Source organism: Glycine max, chromosome 14 (genome assembly GCF_000004515.6).
Source record: "Glycine max cultivar Williams 82 chromosome 14, Glycine_max_v4.0, whole genome shotgun sequence".
Lineage (NCBI taxonomy): Eukaryota > Viridiplantae > Streptophyta > Magnoliopsida > Fabales > Fabaceae > Glycine > Glycine max.
This window is the reverse complement of record NC_038250.2, coordinates 1,005,247-1,027,863: the sequence shown is the minus strand read 5'-3', so window position 1 is coordinate 1,027,863 and position 22,617 is coordinate 1,005,247. Positions and strand designations below refer to the sequence as shown.

The 22,617-nt window shown below is 32.2% G+C and overlaps 5 protein-coding genes across 5 annotated transcripts; 2 read left to right on the top strand and 3 right to left on the bottom strand.

The window, feature by feature from the left end:
• Positions 1 to 595: 595 nt before the first annotated feature.
• LOC100798556 (uncharacterized) lies at positions 596 to 2,249 on the bottom strand. The gene is made up of 3 exons (XM_014766549.3): positions 1,952 to 2,249; positions 1,181 to 1,278; positions 596 to 1,065 (listed from the first exon to the last, which is right to left on the bottom strand). The coding sequence occupies exons 1-3, from the start codon at positions 2,007 to 2,009 to the stop codon at positions 793 to 795; spliced, it is 429 nt and encodes a 142-aa protein (XP_014622035.1). The 5' UTR covers positions 2,010 to 2,249; the 3' UTR covers positions 596 to 792.
• A 2,022-nt stretch (positions 2,250 to 4,271) lies between these two features.
• On the top strand, positions 4,272 to 6,337 carry LOC100820589 (uncharacterized). Its single transcript, XM_006595629.4, has one exon. The coding sequence runs from the start codon at positions 5,407 to 5,409 to the stop codon at positions 6,196 to 6,198; it is 792 nt and encodes a 263-aa protein (XP_006595692.1). The 5' UTR covers positions 4,272 to 5,406; the 3' UTR covers positions 6,199 to 6,337.
• A 4,050-nt stretch (positions 6,338 to 10,387) lies between these two features.
• Positions 10,388 to 11,367, top strand: LOC100794848 (protein TIC 20-v, chloroplastic). The gene has a single exon (XM_003544600.4). The coding sequence runs from the start codon at positions 10,491 to 10,493 to the stop codon at positions 11,124 to 11,126; it is 636 nt and encodes a 211-aa protein (XP_003544648.1). The 5' UTR covers positions 10,388 to 10,490; the 3' UTR covers positions 11,127 to 11,367.
• A 2,596-nt stretch (positions 11,368 to 13,963) lies between these two features.
• Positions 13,964 to 14,413, bottom strand: LOC121173500 (leucine-rich repeat extensin-like protein 3). Its single transcript, XM_041009363.1, has one exon. It carries the CDS (start codon positions 14,411 to 14,413, stop codon positions 13,964 to 13,966), a length of 450 nt encoding a protein of 149 aa, XP_040865297.1.
• A 2,392-nt stretch (positions 14,414 to 16,805) lies between these two features.
• On the bottom strand, positions 16,806 to 18,429 carry LOC100820057 (nudix hydrolase 10). The gene is made up of 6 exons (XM_041009180.1): positions 18,328 to 18,429; positions 18,088 to 18,165; positions 17,943 to 17,993; positions 17,809 to 17,840; positions 17,474 to 17,589; positions 16,806 to 17,270 (listed from the first exon to the last, which is right to left on the bottom strand). The coding sequence occupies exons 1-6, from the start codon at positions 18,427 to 18,429 to the stop codon at positions 17,254 to 17,256; spliced, it is 396 nt and encodes a 131-aa protein (XP_040865114.1). The 3' UTR covers positions 16,806 to 17,253.
• Positions 18,430 to 22,617: the final 4,188 nt, after the last annotated feature.

Below are 22,617 nucleotides of genomic sequence, written 5' to 3'. Positions count from 1 at the left end.
TGCACGGCAAAAATCTTCGAATACAAACCAATAATTCAAGTGTCCAATACAATCATATAATGAATTGAAAAAAAGTTTAAGAGCGTGGAAAATGCATAAATTATTGAAGTTGGACAATTAAAATATATATTGTGATGACATAAAAGTCAAATTGGAGTTTAATGGTTAATATAAAAACTTGCATTGGAAATCAATAAGAAATCATCTTAATTATTATAAAAGTTAAAAAAATTATGGATACATAATAGTTTATAGTTTATGAATGATATTGTAAATGTACATTTTTTTTAACAAATATTGTGAATGTGCATTGAGTGCATAATTTAGGTTCTCTTTATTGAAAACTATATAGTTTTTTAATCAGTAATAATTACAATTTGTACAGTCGAGGTTCACTCAGAATTTAGTAACTGTACCAAAAAGAATTTTCATGTGATTATTGTTCATTTAACCTTTAATTGTTGTTGAATGAATAACAATAACTTCTGTTCCAATAGGCTTATATTTGGAACATCTCGAACTAACAAGTTTAGTTATTGCATTCATTGAGATAGTAAGTCTCCGATTCCCACAAAGAGCATGGTTTACTCCGAGATACAAACGACTGATTGATAAATTTATTGTCAGAGTAAATAAACTTTAGAGTAAATAAGCTTAGACTTGGGTCTCAAGAGATGACATCAAACTATGTAACAAAAGGTGCTTAAGTGGAGCATCTCCAGGAATACAACAGATCAAAAAAACCAAAATCTCCCATGTCATTTCTATAATACCAAATGTATGTGGAGGGCATTACCTCCTCTCAAACTCAGATTCTTGACAATGTGGATCTAACCAGTCCTTGGGAGATTCCTTTGCATTGTTGACACTTAATTTTCCCCCACCCACAAGCTCCCTCAGGTTATCCACCTTATTCTCCCTACCCGTCCCACTAATTCTCTTGTCAGCTTCTTTCAGCTTTTGCTTGAACTTCTGCTTCCGGTTAGATGAATTTAGCTCTTGCTGCTTTGCTAGTGAAGGATGCGCTCCATGCGGACCCAAATAGATGTTTTCATCCTTCTTAGCCTAGAACACAAACAAATATAGTTAGCATATACATTGTCGTCTTCCTAGCCATTATCAACATCTAAAACCTGAAAATTATATCGTATTTAATATTAGAAAATTCTCTTTAACTGACCTTTGATGCAGAATCAGAAGATTCTATATCAAGAACATGAGGTTTATCTTGATCTGAGTCTTCAATTCCCAAACTTGGAATCACAAATCCTTCAGTGTCTACAACAACAAAAAAAAGTCGAACCATTCAACATCAAAAGCAAAAAGCATTTTTTGTTCCCAAAGAAGCCATCCCAACATTGCTAAATAGAAAGAAACAACTATCTCCTGGTCAGAAAGTATAAAACTCGGAACAGTCACATACTTTTCATTTTCAAAACTGAAACATATTTATGAATAAGTATAGACATAAACATGTCAACATGTGATAACAAATCTATATCAGTGATAAATTCTCTGTATGCTAGGACATTATGATTCCTACCCTAAATAAATACCTATAATTTACATGAAAATCCAACAGTGTTAAAAATTGAATCAGCTGGATATCAAATTAAGCTAGAACAATATGCATTACACACGGATGTGAAGCACCGAGCGCCACAATCAATATCTCCGGAAAATAAAATCCAGATAACATGACAAACCCACAAACAATAGAAGTGAATTAATTAATAACCAATCCTTGTCAAAATCAAATGAGATCCTCATATATGCAATAAATCAACAAAATTCAATCTGAGACTAATGCAGAAACAAATAAATAAATAAAAAAAACAACACAAAAGATCCTAATTTTCCCCTTCTCTGTTCCAGTTTGGTCATCCAAAGATCAAAAGAGAAAAGAAAAAGAAAAAGAAAAGAGACGAAATTGAAGGAAAAAATGACATACCCCACTCGTCGTCTTCTTGTTGTTCAATATGATGAGAGGGATCCATCCTAACAATCATGGATTTGAACGTATAGTGGACAATAAAGCCGATTGAAGAGATAGCAGCAAAATTTCACCAACACAAATCTCGATGGAATAAAACACAAAAAATCAATCAAATTAGAGAAAGATACTTTCTCGTGGTGGAAATTGAGAGGGCAATTAAACCCTAACTCTAGGGTTTCTCTGTGCACGTTTGTTTGCTTTGATCGTGGGCCTACATTGGCCCACTGATTTTGGGACAGGATTCTTTAAAGATTGAAGGGTAGTTTTGTCATTTCGATTCTCGAGTGGGATTATGCGTGTTTTTTTATTTATTTTTTATGGTAGAATAATTGATAGTTAATAAGAAATAAAGATTAGTAATGATTTATTAGGTAATTTTTAAAAGTTATCCTTATATGATATTATTATTTTAATTCCTCGTAACATTTTAGTATTACATGAAAACATGTCCTTGTTAAAACTTTAATATTGTACTTTTGATTCTTGTTCCAAAAATATTCTATATTTTTAATTTCTTTTATATATATATATATATAAATTTATTTTAATTCATATATTTAATATCATTTTTAATTTGACTCTTACATGGTAAAAAGGTAAAAAGAAGACCGGTAATGACTCAGTGGATACTGGAACATGAATTTATATGCAGAGGTTAAATATATATATATATATATATATATATATATATATATATATATATATATATATATGGATTAAAATATAACTCTTCGGGGGGAGGGTATAAGAAATGCCAATTTTATGTATTAAATTAATAAGTGATGTGATATTATTTTGTTACTTGTATATTAAGGAAAATGTACATAAATTTCAATTTTATTGGTTTCTTTTATTGTTCACAGATTCTATTCTAGTTAAATACAAATTGGAATACAAATACAGTCAATAACAATATATCCTTATTTTAAATTTCATCATTATTTAATCATCCATGTGTTATATATAAAGTGACAAGGAAAACTAATTAAGAGTGAATTGTTTTAAGTTAACTTATACCCTTAATATGAATCTAAAGAATCCATGTGTTAAAACTTATTAATTAGAAAGAATTTTACCACCTTTAATCATCTTATGTTTGAGAACTCCGAATAAGGTATAATAATCAACAAGATTTTCCACCAAGAAACACAATGAAAGTCACGAGAAAGCACTTGGCACTTGAGATGTCTTTTTGTGAATGGCCTCTGTTTCCCGACTTTCTTGTATGTTGTTCTCTTTCATTTCTCACATTAAAATCATTTCTTGTCTGTTGTTCTCTTTCATTTCTCATATTAACATAATTTCTTGTTAGGCACGAGCTAATGATTATGAAAGAGGATTCAGGCTAATTGTATACAAGAAGGTAGAAAAGGGATAAAAAAAATCAGACAGGGACATTCACACGTTGTTTGTGATATGTAATTGCAAATGTTTTTTAAGAAATCAATAAAAAGATAATACGAATTGAAGTCTCTTACCAATTTTTTGCTTAAACATGAGATATATGCATGTACCCACCTTGAGTAATTGCGTGTCACCTATGCATATGGTACATTATTAATCAGTCGCCATTTAAAACTTGAATTATTCACCAAGATTTGATATACTCATGGGACAGAATATTTCAATATTATTACAATCTGACACGTCATAAAATTAATTGTTTGACCATTATCCATCACAAAACAGTATTTCTAACACTGTCCAAAGTTTTGCTGATTTATTTTTTAAATTACTGACACGCTTAACAGCATAGCATGTGTAATGCATACATAATCACACTAACCATAGCATAAAGAGATATAAGGTTGAACAAAAAGTTAAAAAAGAAAAAGAAAGGAATAAAAGATTGTGGATTTGAATGGATATTTTTAATAAAACTAACAAATTAACATTTATGAATAAAAAAAACTAACATCAACACCATCTTGCTATAAAATAGTAATTAAGAAATGTATTAATTAATTTTCTGCTTCATAAAAAATAGCCACATATAAATAAAAAGAGTCTTCTTCAGTAAATACAAGAAGTAGTAGTTTTAGATCGATCTAATTAAAAACAAAATCTACTACGTCTTCCTTACGCAAGCTCTTGAAACCTTGTAACAATTGGCAACTGTAACTAAATTATCCTAGTAGCTGATATGTTACCTAGTGTGGAACATGATATATAGTAATGGAGAATACCTAACGATGTAGTTTTAGACATCTGTAATGGGGCCTCTACTCCATTAAAGCCTGCATGAGCATGACATGCAGAAGCAGAAAAGGACTTGAGAACAATTACTTCTTCATGGCTCAGCAAGAGCCTAAACAATAATAGAAAGTGGGTCATTATTACATAATATTGATTACTTAATGTGCCTTTGTTAATTAAGAATTGTAATTGTAGGAGCAAAGTTTTGTCTACCTGCCATCACACTCGAATCCTTTCATCGCTACCAAAAAAAAAAAAAAACTAATATGAATTCAAACGTTTCTTTGATGTATGTGATGGGGAAATGTCATACTAAGAAAGTGTCTCAACAAAAGAACTCCCACAAAGAAGTGTTGTTTTGAGAAATTTGTTGTTTTTTCCTGATTTGGTATAGAGTTTCTGTGAGGTTTTGTTTGGTTGTGAGTAAAATAGAGGGAGAAGCAAGGCCCTTCTTGTTCTTTAGTTCTCTTTTGATGAAGTTTGTTTTCTTGGGTACGGTATCTTGGCATGTGTGGGGGAGGGGTCAGATATGTCTGGCACATGCATTCGACAAATCCAAGGCTTTGAGGTTGTAAATATTGTTGGAAAATAAACACCTTTGCTATCTCCAAGAGAATCAGATGCTGATAGTAAATAATAAAAGGTTTTGTGTCAGAGGAAAAAAAATAGAAGAAACGGTTCGGTTAACACTTGCCAGTTGGATTCCTAGCTAGTAGAGTTGCTCAGCAGTGGAAAGGAACTTGATCTTTCAAGGATCAGATGTCACTAAATGTTACCCTTATCAGGTTTGATGAAAAAGAGCATATTTTTCTTTGGGGTTCAAGCTATGATCTTTTGAGTCTTCTTATTGAAAATATAATTTTCCCTCCTTTGCTGCCTGTTTGACATTTTAGCAACTGTTTATTACAAAATAGGAAGCAGGGTAGGAGCTGAAAGTTATCAGCATTAACTTATAGCTTAAAAGGCTCTTTTGACTCTCCCAAATTCCTTTGTAGCACATTGAAAATTGTCTCTATCTTTGCTGTGTCACAATCTGTATTTTCAAGTCATAAAAGAAGTACAGAACTACAGATTGAACAAATTTTCAGCCACTTCTTTGTAGTCTTTCCCAGTGATCTTCTTCTCCTTTTCAACAGTACTTCTTGCCGTCTTTGTTGGGTGAGTTGGATCTTTGCATTTGGTTTGGCTTTGACACAACAAGTTCATTCTAGTGAATGATCATGGTGAAAGTAACTAAGCAACAAATCTGTCACAATCTGTGTTGTTATTTTGCCAGTTTCTTACCAATCATTCTAGTTCTTGTCCTTCTATTTTCAATTTCCTTTTTCTTTTCAGTTTCTGAATCCTTTCCTTCCCTTCTTACACTACTGATTGCTCTTCTATCTACCTTGTTTCTTGTCACACTGGCAAAGAAAAAAGGGTCCCTACATGAAAATCTTGTCCAAGATAACCAGCAGAATTTGGAGTTACAGCCTTCATTGGGAGATGTTACTGTCCAACAAAATGAAACTTCTGAGAGGCAAGCTGAAGCACACTCAGAGTCCTCATTTCCATTAGATTGTGAAAGCAGCAATATCATGGATACAAGTTTTGAACTCAGTGCTCGGAAGTATGAGCAACAAGCTGATCCACAGTCAGATTCTTCACTTCCATCAGATAGTGAAAGCACTGCTAGCTCAACCATGGATGAAGAAAGTATTGAGATTCATCGCAATAGAAATCAAAATCTTGATATATCTGATAGCTTGGTCTTTGATTATGATGTTGATGGGGAGGAGGATGGCTTGATTGAAATCAAGCTTCCAAACAACCACTTTCCAGAGTTCTTGCCAGAATCCATTTTCAAGCAGCAAGGTCTCACAGAGCTCTTGGCAGAAATTAATGAGATGAATGAGGATGAAAATTTAATTGAGATTGATATTTCCAAGGGATCCACAAAGCATCAAGATTTGAGATTGGAGAAGGAGTTGGTTTGCAGAGTAGATCATTGGGTTCTTAGTGATTAATCTTCTATTACTGATTGTTATCTTGAGCTGTTATTTTAGGTGAAGTTTTAGTCATTAACTATTTTCCTTCTTGATGTTTACCAAAATTTGGTTCTCTTCTATTAACTTGGCGTTTTAATCTTAAACCGTGTTTTTTTAATTAAGTGTTAGTTCTAATCTCAATCAAATCTCTTAATTTTATGTATTTGGTAACATTACAAAACATAGTACGATTATGTTGTTTGAATGACTTTAAATTAGGAGTAAAAATAGATCAAAATAAATCAAGTTTTGCATAAATAAGTTTAACCTGTTATTAAAAATTAAGGTTTAGTTTGATTTATTAATCTATCAAAAGACTTTTTTTTAAGTTTGATTTATCCTTTTTAAAAGTCTAATATAATCTATCAGCTTATTAGGATATTAAATATAAAAATACAATACACATATTAATTTTTTATTATATATAAATAAATTAACAGACTAATCTATGAAACTTAATAAGTTTTTTTATAAACTCAAGTCTAACCTATTTAATTGAGTGAGCTTTTTTAAAAAACTCAAATTTATTCTATTTATTAAATAGCTCATACCAAAATTTAAACAAACCAAGTGATTGGCCCCTATGTGGGTTCAGCCTATTTCCTTCCCAACTTTAGATCCACAAAGGAACTTTTATGAGTGCTTGTCATCAATTTGTTTTATTATTTTCCTCTTTTCCTTTCCTCTTCAAATCTCCCATTCCCTCTCATATCCGGGAAACTTTATTTACTATGCAATCATGTGCCAAGTGTATCTGCTGACTCAGGCTGTGCACTTTGCATGCTACAAGTTGCAAAATAAAGGACTTTTTTTTGCCATAAAGTAAATAACAGTGCTTTAACAAATACTGTTATTTTTAAATCGTTTACCAAACTACTCTCGATTTTAATAAGTAGTTGGATAAATATATTATATTTGGGAAATCTACAATTTACTATCATAAAATTTGAACCAAAGGTTTTAGGACCATGGGCGACAACTACTATTTTTAATAATTGATGGTTATAATTTAAAAAAAATTCTGTTAAGAGTAGAGATAGGTAATTTTGACGAGCAATTTGATAGTTTATTTTTTCAAAGAAGGGTCGTTACAAATTTTTTTCCTAACTATTGTTTTTCTAGCTTTACAAATATGAATCCATAGCATTTTTTCTTAAAAGGAATTTATGCATAAACCATTAAACTAGTGGCGTGGTCCTAAGAGGACTTATGGGTTATTAGCCCGTTGTTTACATGGGCTTAATAACTCTCTGACCCATAAAATAAGTGCCGAGCTTACTCTGCGGCAATCAACCATAAAGGACTCACTGGAAAGAAAGAAAGAAAAAAGGAAAAGAAAAACCAGAAAGGATGAAATCCAGCATTTAATCTCTTCTCCAATGTAGGTTGAAGGGGTTTAAATATCTTCAGTATTTAATTTCTTGTGTCATTTGACTTTGTTTCTAATACTTATCTAATTTTGAGAGATTATTTTCTTACTTATCACGTACGAAAAATATTGTGTGGAAAAAATCCTTTCTAAGTTAAATGCGCGTCTTAAAAAATAACACTATTCAATGTTAAATTATATAAAAAAAATACAATAGCTATTTTTATTTGAGAAAAAAGGATATGCATTTTTTTATACTATTATCCCAGAATAAATTTCCATTATAGTAGACTTGTTGACTTTAGAACTAATTTTAAATTCATTAGCTTAATAATTTTTTTGATGTAAAAAAGGAACTTTGTATCTGTTTGAAGGTTCAGACTCTATATATTTAGAGTCGAATTATGTCTATAGTATGACACGAGTTACTTTTAAAATGCTACATTACATATGGACGTATAATAAAGACTTCACACGAGCTAAAACATTTTAAACTCAATTAAATTTGATATATTCTGGTTTTTTGTATCCCTAAAAAAAATATGGGTAAGAAAACAAAAGAGTTGAACAAATAAAACGAAACAAAACAAGGTTTGGACATCACATCAATAATAGAAATCAAACCAATGATGCAAGGGTCCGTGACCCACTTAGCACCCCTAACAATTGATGTTTATTAGTGGATGCATACATGCAAAGTCACCATATGTGTATGTGACCACTGACTATAACTAAACTAGTGTCACCCATTTGCTTACTTGAAAGGCCTATGTCTCCAGATGATTTAAATTATTGTATGAGAGTCCGTGGGTGGGTGGGTGATGTGAATATATAACTCATTGTTTTTCTTTTTTTGGACAAATATATAACTCATTGTTCAGCATGCACCTCTTGTTTGACCTATTGTATCACAAGTTAGATGACTAACAATTAACTATTACTATCACTTTGGAGGTCATTATTGGGACATTTTCTTCTTCATCGTTAATGCAAGTTATGAGCCGATTGTTGATTCAGTTTGTGGTACGAGGTTGTCATTTAAACAAATATAAGCAGATAAACATTTCTTTTAAATATTTGGGAAGTTTAATTTTGTTAGAGTGCAATGAATTATGTTAAGACTAAAAAGATGTGTAGAGAGATTGAATTTATTAAAGGTGAAAATTAATGCAATACAAAAGAGAGATAGAAAGAAAAACATAGCATGATGCCTCACTTATGCCTATACTACTTTCCTTTAGGTAAAACACATTTTTTTTACTATTATTTTTTATCTTTCTTCAACTTCAAATACCTTTTACATAACGTTAGTCTTTTTTTTTATGACTATTAAATTTTGTTTGTTAGCTTTTGTCCAAGTGCTGAGACATGTTTGAAATAATTTGATTATTTTTAATAAATTTTAATAAACGATGAAAAGTATGTTTAAAACAATTTACTACTAACATACTCCTTTCCAGATTTTTGTTGTTGTTGAATATAAAAATAAGAATTAAAATTATAAAATATATTTTTGTATTAAGAAAATAATCATTTAATTGTCTACACTATAATAAAAACAAGAATTAAACAACAGATGTCTAATGATTTTAAGAAGTATAACGTAATAATTTTAGGGATTAATTTGACGTGGAAGCTTTGAAACAAAATGGGGGCCAACATAGAAAGATCAGGAATGAAGTAATCGTAATTTGTTTGACATGCAAACACATGAAGAATATAAGCGATGCATGGTGCTCTCTAGCTGAAACCATCAAATGTACTGGATGCATCAAAAAAGCATATACCACTGACAACCAGTAATTTGATACAGAGAGAAAATTCAATCATTTCAACCTATAGAGAAAATTCAATCCATACTTCGTGATAGTTTCATTGAAGTTATCTGTATAAACTAGCATTTCTTTATTCTATCTTATAGCAAAATGAATAAATAATATATGCACTGACATTGTATTTTAACACAGAGAACCGTAAAATTTATTGATTTTTATAATGATTTCTAATTAGTTAATAATATTAAAAAATTTACAATTTCTGTACGTGCATATTAAAATCTCACAAAAGATGGGGGAAGGACTCGTGCTTTTACTTCATCTGGAGCTTAGTTTTTTCTTTGGGCCTTTAATTTTTTTTGTCAGGGCTGTCCAATGTAAGCTGTTGTAGGCTTGGTTGTTGATACAATCCAAGCCAGCCCACAACTATACCATATTGCAATGGAATCATGTAAAACTCTAGAAATTGAATTTTTTTTACTGCTCTAATAATTGATTTTTTTAGGGAATTGATTATTAAATCTATATCTTTTTTTTTTTCATTTGTCATTCTATAAATTATTATTCTTACATTATTTCAATTTATTCATAACAAGATTTTTAAAAAAGTTGTATGCTCATTATATAATATAAAAAAATAGTTGAATTTTTCAGAGTAGTTATATTATAATAAGAGTAGTTAAAATAAGTGCATATAAAAAAATTAAATATTATTTTTATTCAGAGACTTTATTTAATATTTTTAAATAATAAACCATATTTGAAAAAAAATATTCTTACAAGATATAAAAGTATAAAACTATTTAACAAATAATACATGTTTATTTTAAAGTTTAGGTTTATTGTCCATTTTCTATAATTTATATTTAATGTTATTCTATTATTTTATGTTCAAAACCAATTAATTAATTAAGTATAAATAGTTAATATCTTAAAGTCAAATAAAATTCATAAGGAAAATAATTTTTGATGAAGTTTTTCTTACTTAAGAAAATAAGATTTTTATTTTATAGTTTTTGTAGAAAGAAGAAAGAGTGTAATGTTATCTATCCTCGTCCCCTTTCTCCCTCCTCATCTTCTCTCCCCATTTGGCATATAGCATCCAAAATCGAATCTTCGTTTGAAACATGGCTTCCTCCTCCTTCCTCTGCCCCGCAGCATTTAACTTCTCACAGAAGCCACTTCAATCCACTTTTCTGCATCCTCCCCCTCTTCTCACTCTAAACATTCTTCCAAAGAAATTGAGAAAACCCCACCAACTGAGAACCCTCATAGTGGCCAAATCCAATGGCAGTGACTCTGCTGATGTTCCTGATCGTTTGATTTCAGCACTTTGCTACTTTTACCCTTTCTTTGATGGCATACAGTACGGAAAGTATGTAATCACACAGTTCTACCCTCTTCAAGCCATTGTTCAACCATTGGTTCCTGCAATAAGAGTTTTCAAGAGCTTCCCTTTTAATGGATTCCTTGTGTTTTTGACCCTTTATTTTGTTGTGGTGAGAAACCCCAATTTCAGTAAGTATGTGAGGTTCAACACTATGCAAGCCGTTGTCCTTGATGTGCTCTTGATTTTCCCTGACCTCCTTGAAAGAGGGTTTAATCCCAAAGATGGGTTGGGATTGGATTTGATAATGAGTTTGGATAGCACTGTGTTTTTGTTCCTCTTGGTGTGCTTGATTTATGGTTCTTCTTCTTGCTTGCTGGGTCAAATCCCCAGATTACCCATTGTTGCTGAGGCAGCTGATAGGCAAGTTCTTTGAATCACCAATCCGTTATTGAGATAATTTAATTGTATAGCAAAGCAACTTCAGCCTAAGTAGTGGAAAAGTTTGCATTTTCACTTCCTTAATAGTTACTATCTTGGAAAGTTTCTGCAAAACGGATTTTAGTTGTTTCTTACATTGCTGGATTCTAGTACGTCTTTCTAAATCAGGATTAAATTATTGTAAGATGATGAGAAACTTCCCTTTCTCCATTGTTAATTGAATTCGATGTTATATCTCTCTGGATTTACTGAATGGTTATGGCTTTTGAGTTGTAGTGTTCTACACATACTCATATTAATTTCTTGTATGTTTAACAATCCTACAATCAGTTATCTTCTCTTCTTAGTTCTTAAGTCGCTAGGTTTTAGTTTGAGCTATTCTTCTAAGAGTTCAGACTTCAGAGTGGTGTTTTTCTATAATGGTTTTGCATAGCGGGAATAGGAAACACATATAGGGGTAATCAGCTGAAGTTGTAATCTTTTCCTCTTTCTTTTGCTGGAAGCTTGGAACCAAATTGTTATTTTGGCCTGTTAATGAACGAGGGAAAGTAAGTAAATATTGAGGCAGGAAGATCCCTATATTAGATCTTAAAGTGTTTAGTTTCTTTCTCACCTCTGCTCGATTAGTAACATGTTTGATTGATCAAGGATAATCTATGTGGGAATTTTAGATTTTACTCTCCCCCGTATCTTTCTAGTTTCCTTTATATCCTAAAGGCTTGTTTGGGTGAGCTTCTTTAAAAGCACTTCTAAGACAAGAAAATAAGAAGAAAATGAGATGAACTTCTCCATAAGCTAAAATAAGTTCTCCATTATCTAATCATTAGCTAATTTGTAGAAGTTCTCTCAAATAGCTTCTATAAAGGATGAGATGACATCTACAAATTAGTTAATGGAAAACTCATTTTAGCTTATGAAGAAGCCCCTTTCATTTGTTGCTTCTTATTTTCTTCTCCTAGAAGTACTTCTAGAGAAGCTTATCCAAACAGACTCTAAACACATGTAGAGCAGTTTAGTGTGAGCCTGAGTAGAATGTGCAAGTACTAAGTACTCTTGAAATATGTATGACAGAAGTTGGTTAATAGAAACGACAAGCTTTTTTGAGAAATACAAGATGGCGTCAATGCTTAAAGGTTGTTGGACTAGGATAATTCTAGAGATGTTTAATCAATCTTCATTTAGCATCTTGAGGTGTTACATGGAGTATAAACTCTAATGTGTGGATGTAAAGTTCCATGTCTCTTCCCAAGGTTAGGAGGGTCTGAGGATTGACAACCTATAGTAAGGATGACTACATATCCATGGTAACTTCAGTGTAAAATCAAAGGATAACAGGATGTCAATATGCTATCTGTTAGCTTCTCCTTGTGTCCAACCAATCCAATTCTGTTCTCTAATGTTGCATTGATTAGTTTTAGAATAGTTTTGTCTTTGGTCTCAGTATCCACTTTAAAAAGCAATCGGGATTTCATTTTTTCGTTGTTATACGCCTTTCATTATTTATCAAAATGTCCCTCAAGTGGGATCTATAGGTATGCGGCTACCTATCCAAGTTGATGTTGATAAAAAAACAGCAGCATCAAAGCTGTTTCCGGAGGTTCTATTACTTGACCTCATCTATAGTATCTGTGATTAGCTTTTACAATATTCATGTATTGTGGCTGCTGTTCTTAAAAAATGCTTAGGTGTTGGACCCTTATCAACTAGTCTGTATAAGTCTCCCGGGAACAATCTCAAAAAAATTGCTATATTGTTGCGGTATCATGGATTCAAGAATCATACACGACATATAACATTCAAAAACACCCTCTCTCATGTGTAATGCTTTTATTTATTTCTTCTCATATACTTAGAATAACATAACTTGCCCGGGTCCAGATTTGTATCAGGGGCACTGAAGTTGCCAAAGAAATTACCTAAATTTTGTGATACGAGGACTGTAAAGCAAAACCATTTCCTCTTAAATTGCCTCTTCGCATTTTTGCCTTTTACCTATTGGTAGACATGATCACATGCCTGCTTGAATTACTGGAATGCAACATTAGGCTGAAACCATTTCTAGAATCTGGATCAGTAACCGTTAGTTAGCTGTTTTGATCATTAGGCAGATTTTCTCCACCCAAAAGTTTTACCTTGCTAGTGCAATGGATTAACCGCATTTCCGGATTTGATATGTTACTCTCTGTTAATAATGAAGGGGACAATGGTGATTGCAATTATAGCAGTAACAAAGATGATGATAGTTCTAATAATAGTGACAATTGTATGCAAATGGTAACATAAAATAATGGTGATGATATAACAATAATAATAGTAGTAACTAGTAGTGACGATTGCAAATGTCACTAGTAACAAGGACAATCATAATGGTAATGATAACAATCATTGTGAGAATGGTGTAAACAAAAATGTTGCTTAGAATAAGAGAATTTTATTATATGCTATTTGTTTCCAAATAGCTTTTCCTCAAAATAACTTTAATTTTGAACTAATGAATTGGAGTTAAATTTTGGAGAAAAGCTAAAATTAGATGGGGAGAGAATTTGTTCTCTCCTTCTTCCTTTCTTAAAAATCAAACTAAATAACAAAACTTCATAAAATTGTCTTCCCTTCCCCCAAAGCAAATACTAAATTAACCACAAACTTGCTAAGAACAAGATTTTTTTGCTATCATATTCATACCAAAGAGGGTATTCATAAAGGGAATTTCGAGAGGATGTGGTATATACCACATGGAGCTACACAAGATGAATAGATTACAACAGCATTTATAACTATTGAGTATTGACAACAGGATATTATACGAGGATAAACAACAAAAAACTGGCACATTCAGACTAGAAAAATAGAGGAAAAAAGCATGATGAGGGGGACTAGAATTGGCAGAACCATAGAAGCAGGGCCTTGACCTTCCCCATAAGGCACATAGGTGTAAGGATTTGGAGGTCCATAACCATAACCATAAGTGTAAGGTGCAGGAGGGGTACAACACTGAACACCTGCAGCAGGAGGACACTTAGATTGGCCTGACTTGTGTGGTGATGGTGGTGGTGGAGCACCATATATAGAGTAGCCAGAAGATGGAGGAGGTGGCTGTGATGGTGGTGGTGGAGCTTCATAAGAAGGATAACCAGAAGGTGGTGGAGTAACCTGACAGTTCTCACAAGAAGTTGGGGTTGGGATCACATCACCTACTGCATCCCCATAAGCTTCAAAATTAAAATTGGACTTTGATAACCAAAGGGTTACAACTACAACTGCCACAAACTTTGCTCCAAACATTTTTTTTCTCTCAACTTTAATGTTTGACTTACTTCAGACTAGAAAAATTCATTTATAAGAAGGAAAGGAGTGTGGAGCTGGGAGATAATGGGAATTGCAATGATGACCTGACAAAAGCTTTAGAAGGAAAAGAGTGTTCTAGATTTGGATGTTTTCATTTGCAACCAGCACCTGTTTTTAATGCAGTCTTGGATCATTCGCCTCCTTTTCTTCTACACACGGGATATGGTGCCGCATGGCAGCACATCTGTCATAATATTATTGAAGTAACACACACAAATGTCTTCCTCTTTGCATGAGTCTCTGTGCTAACGGATTGTTAAAATTTTCAACCTTTCCTTTTCACTTCTACTTTCTCTTTCTTTAATTAAAGAAGTTTTTTTTTCTTCTTAGAACTTATCTTTTTCATCATTGATAAATGTTGCACTATCGTTCATAATGGAGTTCATTGCAATGATGACTCTAAAAGCTGAACAAGTTTTATCAAGTAAATGCTTCTTTTAACTAGAGATATTTCTTTATTGAACAATGAAGATTTGGGGGGCAAAAGATTAGTATATTTTTTCTACCATCTTCAAGAAATCACTATGGTTCGTTTGCAAAAAAGGGAAATTGAAAGATGAGAAAAATTTAAAATGAAGACAAAATTTCGGGAGAAAACTTTGATTTTTTTTATCCAAATAAACAAAATATCCCCCTCCCCCCTCTAACCAGCCATAAGACTATTTTCTGTGTAGGAATTATTCAAATTTCGACACGACAAAGCCATAACTATGTTAGTCTTGCACAACATCTAATTAATCAAAATGTAAAATCTGTGATGTTAAAAGAAATACAGGGCAAAAGCAGAGAAATTATGGCTTGTTAGGCGCAATGCTAAAGTTGCACCCGGTCACATAAAATGAAGCCTAGCTAGTGTGGTCATAATCACCGTGTCTGTGCCTAAGCATGAAAAATCCAGGAAACGAGAACGTGCAGCTAATTAACATCTCAATGGTGAGAAACCGATATCATTCAACTTTTGTCTAAGACCTAAAGCGTTGACTGAATTGGAAGACTTGTCCAAGTCATGGGCTATTTAAATATAGATAACTCAATTGCTCCTTGAAATATGATGAGATATGTCGTGGAGAAAATCCAGCATAGAACCTTTCTAACTTTGCTAAGCATAATTCATTTTCATGCTTGAAGGGCTCGTGCATCTCTGTATGGGCAGCATATTCCTCAAACGGCATCCACTTTGTGACAAAAGGAAGAAATACATGAAAAAAATGAAGTCAAAAGAATTGAATAATATACTGATAAAAAAGCTAAGTTATTTATATAACAAGTTTACATAACATTTACCATAGTTTTATTTCTTTTATCTCTCTATCACTTTAACAACCTTATCTCTCCTTATTGTATAGTTTTTTTTGTTTTTAAATTATGTACAAATAAAAATTACCGATGATTACCAACAAAAGCGCTACATTAGTAAGGAAAACATGACTTAGATATGGCAGTGTAAAGTTAATTAGTCAGCATATACCAGCTTCCTTTTATAAGATCTCTTTTTGAGTGCAGGGTATCTCATCACATCACATCGATCATCATATATGATCTAAGTTTTCTAGAGAAAAGGATATTAACTATAGAAAGGAAAAAGATAAATCAACCTCAAATGTTATTAGACACTTATACGATAAGTGAGAGAAAAATGAAAAAAAAATATAAGTATTATAGAATTTATGATATGATAAAAAAGAAAGATAGAAAAAAATAAGAAATATTGATAGATGTTTAAAATAGTGTTCGTATATCACTAGTCTAATTTAATATGGTAGGAGAGGCTCGAGAAATCGTAACCTTAAACATGTAAAAAAATTGCCAACAAATAGAACCCTCTAGCGTATGTGCATATATTAATTATTCAAGAATCCACATCATTCTTATGAGTTGCATGGTCATTTTCCAACTATGCAAGGGACGTGATCGATCCGAACCCACGTACGAGATAATTACATGTTGCTTTATGAGCTAAAGAATGTGGGGACAAAATAATCACATGTGGATAGTGGTCATATAATCCTTATAAAAATTTTGGTCGCAATTAAAATGTCTAGTATGTAATGCTTAATTCAACCAAACACAGTTTGGCGTGTGATCATATATATTCAGCAGAGTAATCCAACTTTCTATCATATTATGTCACACAGACTTCACGTTCACGCACCAGAAGGCCATAAAGAAAGTCGTTTTTTGCTTGTATTTTCAGTTAAGAATTAATAATTTCGTAGTGCATGTGCCATTGAACTTTGTTGTAGAGAGCATGAGCATTAAAATGTTAGCTAGGTGTGTGTTACGAATAGGACATAACGCAGGGAATTAAGAAGAAGAAGAAGAGCAGAGAGGAGAGAAAACTTTGCTATTTTTCATTCATCCTTGGTGCTGTTATTACATTAGATATTTATACTGAAATTCTCATAACAGAATTTGTCTTTTGTGATTACAGAATATCAGCAGAATCGTTATTCTTCTCTCCCTTGCTTCCAGCACAGATCATTCAGCATCATTCCTCAGGATTCGAGATCTTTCTTTTGGTATTGACTGCTGCTTGCACCTCCTTTTCTGCTTGATTTGCACCCTTCTTTGCTGTAGACACCCCTGTAGTTGCTATGTCTTGATTCACATCTATTGCTTCTGAATACATCCCTTTGTCTGCTACGCTTCCCTATCAGTGTCTATATATATATATATGTATATATATGCGTCGCTTGACTCATCTGTTAGACAATACTAGTCCTAAAGAAGGGCTTCATTTGTGTCATGTCATGTGTCACTCCTTATGTGATCCGGTCTTATCCTTGCAAAATATCTATCATTTGTTGGAAGATGAGAACAAAAACTACTTTGTCACTTGATATATAAAAATTAATGATAAACTTTGTTAAAAGTAGACATGCAAAACATGACTCCATCAGATATGGCAATATAGTGTGTAAAGTTAATCAGTTAGCACATTGATCATTTGTGACATCCTTACATCCAAACCAAATAAATTAAAGAAAGACTGTATACCTTGGCAGCATCGATCAATTTCCAAATCTTGCTTTTTGATGTCATCAGTAGAAAGAGGACGTAACATGCAAAGGAAAAATAGTTCTGATTTCCTAAATAGTGAATTATCTGCGTGCCTGCAAATCATAAACATGAGGAGCAGCTTAAAACAAAATTAAAATAAGAGGGAAAGAAGAAAGCCAGATTTTATGAGAAGTAAATGTCTATCATCATTGAAGGGAAAGACAATTTATATATTTACATTTTCTAATGTTAAAATCATGAAGAAGAAAAAATGGTAGGAGACAGATATGTAGTTCAGTTTCTAAAGTAAGTTTGAGGAAGAAAATTGAGACCTGAATGCCAACTCCACAAATTCTGTATCAATCTGAACAAGGAAAGTAAAGAGCAAAGTTGAGTTATATTAATACCACATAAGAAAGGGCATTTAATCAACGACAAATATAAAATGCAACACAGCATCATTTACTCCCGTCTCTTCTTTTACTTCTCTAACAGCTGCGGCTAAAAGCTCCTCACCCTGAAGTTACCATGTTAATTTCATGTTTCTAAACAAATTGGAATATTTATTTTTCAACACCTGGGGAGGAATTTTTGGTTGAAAATGTTCACACCGCTTCAACTATCCCAGTAGGTATCTTCCACAGGCCAATTTCATGGAATATACCTCTTTTTTCCTGGACTACAAGCACCTATATATAAGCCCACCATAAGAAAGAAAGAAAAGAAAAGAAAATAAGAGAGGAAAAGTAATTGAGTTGTGAAATGAAACCTACTACTTGAAAGCAAACAAGGAATCAATTATAAGGAGGGAACCATATATTATATATTGTTGTTATATATTTTGAACGAACCTCTTTCTTATCATTTAGGACAAGACCACCGACCCTTACACGGTGGGATGCATTGGGAGGGTTTGTGCAGCTTGTTTCAGGAATAATCCAATAAACTAGCATTAGATAGTTTGGTTCAGCATGGTGGTAACGGAAACCCTCCTGCATCATGCCACCAACATATATATTCATTGAAAATTATATATCTCTGACAAAAATGAGATAACATATTTATTGAAAATACTTTCTCTAGCTCGATCCCATCCATGCATTTCCATTGTGATTTCACGATAAAACTGTCTTCTGATACTGATAGTATTCAAGATAAACTGAATCAATTTAATATAAATTACAGAAATTAAATTCAATAATTGAAAAAACTGAATAATTTTATTAAATTAAATTTCCGATTTAATTGTGAAAACTAACATGATTGAGTTCAAATTAAACTCATATGCATATATACACTATGTTTTCCAAAGAGAAAAAGAAATTAGAATCTGACAAACATTTCCATCTGGATTTAAAAATTAGATAATTTAATTAAAACAATCTTATGTAGCTGAATAGATATACCTTATACTTGTACAAGGTTTAAAGTAATTAAAGTCTGACACAAACAGGAAACATTACCTTAACTGCAGTTTCAACAAAATTAACTAATGCTGTAGGTAACTTGATCCAAACACCGCATTTTGCCTGCAACGTATACTATAATTGATAAGATATTAGGATTAATGTTATGGTTTCTTTACAAATCATTTGGATAGTATACTTTTTTCAAATTCATAAATGTTGATACTATCTTGAATTAAAAAAATTTCACATTTTCCGGCCGAACTAGTCTTCTTAGTAAGCTGATTATAGTATGCAGATATTACATATATGATCTGCTTTTCAAAATCGAAGAAAAATAAAATGATGAAATTGAAAAACCTAATATTGATTATATAACATCTTGTTTCTGATTGCAAATATATGGAGCATCTAAAAAATGATAACAATAATAATTCATGGTTTCACGCGTGGTTTCCTCGTTCACTCGTCTCTCCCTTTATCTCTAGCCTCGGATATATATATATATATATATATATATATATATATATATATATATATATATATATATATATATATATATATATAACCGAGATAATATTTTCTTGATGTTAATTATAAGATATATAAAATTGCTTTATTGTTAAATTTTTTACTTCTAATGTTTATTCTTTTTTCCCGTGAAAGTGCAGACATTTATTGAGTTATATCAACAAAACAAAACATATTTATTGATTGAAAAATTATTTTTTAAAAAATAATCATATTTTAAATTATTTAATGTTATGGATAGTCTTAAAAATAAAATTAAAATTTATAACAAATCAATGAATCTAATTATTTTAATTGGTGTTGATGAATTAGGTAATTATTATTTTTATATATAGGATCAGGGTTAGTATAAGATTTGCTGAGTGAGGTGATTCTGAAGCAATCATGAGGCTAAGACTATCACGGAAAGAGAAAACATGCACTCAAGACTATCGCAGGATCTGTATAGATGACATATCCAAACAAATGGGTGAAAGAAATTAAGGATCAGTGAAGCTTAAGAAAATTTTATAAACAATGTAAAATTGTACACTTACAAGAAGACTAGTTACACTTACTTTTCACGTGAATTAATATTTTATTTTATGAATCATAATCTTAATGAAGTCGAATACCTTAATCCTAATGAAGTATGCATGGATATCGTTACCTGTTTCTTCCATTTTGAAAGTGATGTTCTAAGCAAAGTAACGAAATTTTGTGGCAGGGAGAATCTCAAAATCACCCTCACACAATCGGTCCCCTGAACTTGGTAAGATTGACATTGACTCAACTGAATATTAAGCATCACAAGAAGATTTAACTATAGAATTATAGCTAGGGATTCAAAAGGCTAAAGTTTCAAAGCATAGGATAGGGGTAGAACTAATCAATGGAAGTTGGGAAGTGGTGATACAAAAGGTTGCAATTTATAATGCAAAAAAATGATATTGGGCAAACACCAAATTCTAGCTGACATCTAAAAAATAAAATGAAATTATATAGACATAGATTAAAAAGATCTGGTTGAATAAAATACATGAATTATTGTAAATTCTCTCTTTGATTTATATAAATAAAAAAATTATATAGATATAAATTTATAATAAGTGATATGGTGCTGGAGAGAAATAAAAGAGAAAAAATGAATATAAATTAAATCTTTGAAATCATAAAGTGTTAATATGTCATTATTTGTGACACTCTGTACCCCTCACATATATACTAATAAGGAATAAAAAATTCAAATATTAATTAAAAGTATTTTTAAAACATTTTTTTTAAACAAGTCTTTCAAAGGGGAAAAAGGCTCACATTCATTTTCTTCTACATCATATTCAAACTTGTCCAAATAAATAATAAAGTATTCTCGACTCAACAAGGTCGTCTAAGCTTCATACAATTAATATAGAATCTATATCCTAATGTCACATCCTATTAGAGCGTTGTGTTCCCGTGTCCTCTAGCATGAGGTTCTTCATAGTCATCCACCTATTCATCTGCTCCCCCGAACACAAGTTCAAGATCATCACAGGATCCAAACACAACAACACACAGGGAGTGAGTTATCACATTCCTAGCTAATAGAGAAACAAGACAATTAAATATACATATTATATAAATGAGATACCACTTGCTTAAACATAGCTCACGTAACTTCACCACTTCGTCATTCAAAATTCACTTTTCAATTATCAATCACATTACACAAGAATCCCACACTTCGATCAAGATATAATAACACATCAATTAGCAAGCATATGCAATAGTTATGCTAAGACTCAATCCTATATGCAATGTGGTACCATGTCAGTGAAAAACCACCCTGGGGCGCTTAGGAGTACATAACAACACCACACAATGGGTTTGTCAGGTCACTCTCACTAAGTAAGATCATAGGGAGACCAGTCAGGGTCACGATGTTTTGCGAGAATGCTCCAACCTTATGGGATCAGCATAGGCTTAAAGGAGCACTCAAACCCGGTGACCCCCAAGGCCTACACTCCGAAGAGTCCGTCAGGGCCTCTCCCTCCTGATTCAGGTCCAACCCCTAAAATATTTTTTTTTTTACATGCAGACACTGCTCATGAATTATACAATACCCACGACCTTACACTCATGTTTTAAACACGTTCAACACAATTGCGCTACGATTTAACACTGGTTCCTAAATAGGAAACCTACATTTTCTCTTTAACACTGCGCATCAACGCTTTTCTCAAGATAACGCTGGTCGGGTTATTATACAATTCATAGCTTACAACACAAGTAATTTCACATCAAGTGTTAACTACACCATTATCCACAACTAGAACTCATTCACAATTTCACATCTCATAGTATCACAATTCACCATCACATGTTTACATGTATCTCACAAATTAACACATGTTGAACTTTACACTTATACTCAATCTCAATAACAAAATTATAATCTCAAAGCAACATGTTCTTCTACAATTCATCACATACTCACAATTTGAATCATCATTCCATATCCTCAATATAACAATTTATATAAAAGACTATCACAACATTAGGACTAAAACCCCTTAAATAATATTACACAATTATATCAAAATCATAGGTCGAAATATACAAATATCAAGAGCACAATTTATCAAACAATTTTCATTAGGACATCAATATTTTATTTATAATCATAAAGGAAAAATTGAAATTTAATAAACATCTCAAAATAAAACCTCAATTTAATCCTCTAAGAATCCCTACACATATTCTCACTAATCCCCAACTGTGAATAACTCATCCCTTACCTCTGAGCGGACTCACGTGTCTTCAGCCAGTGATAGCAACATCTCTAGCGGTTCCCTGAAATTCTATCAATTATTCCTCCGACTGCTCCGATAGAATTCCCAAACGTCAGAGAGACGGAGAAGAGATTGAAACCTCCACTTGTACTGTCTTCATGCGATTCCTTTTTCTCCCTCCAAGAATATTATCTCGCAAATCCCAACGGTGGAAGCGTGCGGAATTTAATTTCGAACAACATATCCAAATTTCATGAAAATCCAACGGCTAACGAAACCGGAATCGTAGTTTTACCGAGACAGTTTTGAGTTTCTGCGGGAAATTAAAATGCTACAATGAGAAGGGTTTTCCTCTAATATCATATATGATTTTGAAATTCCCAACAGTGAGAATGTTCGGAATTGGGCTGCGAACATGATAATCAAATTTCACAATGATCCAACGGTGAACGGG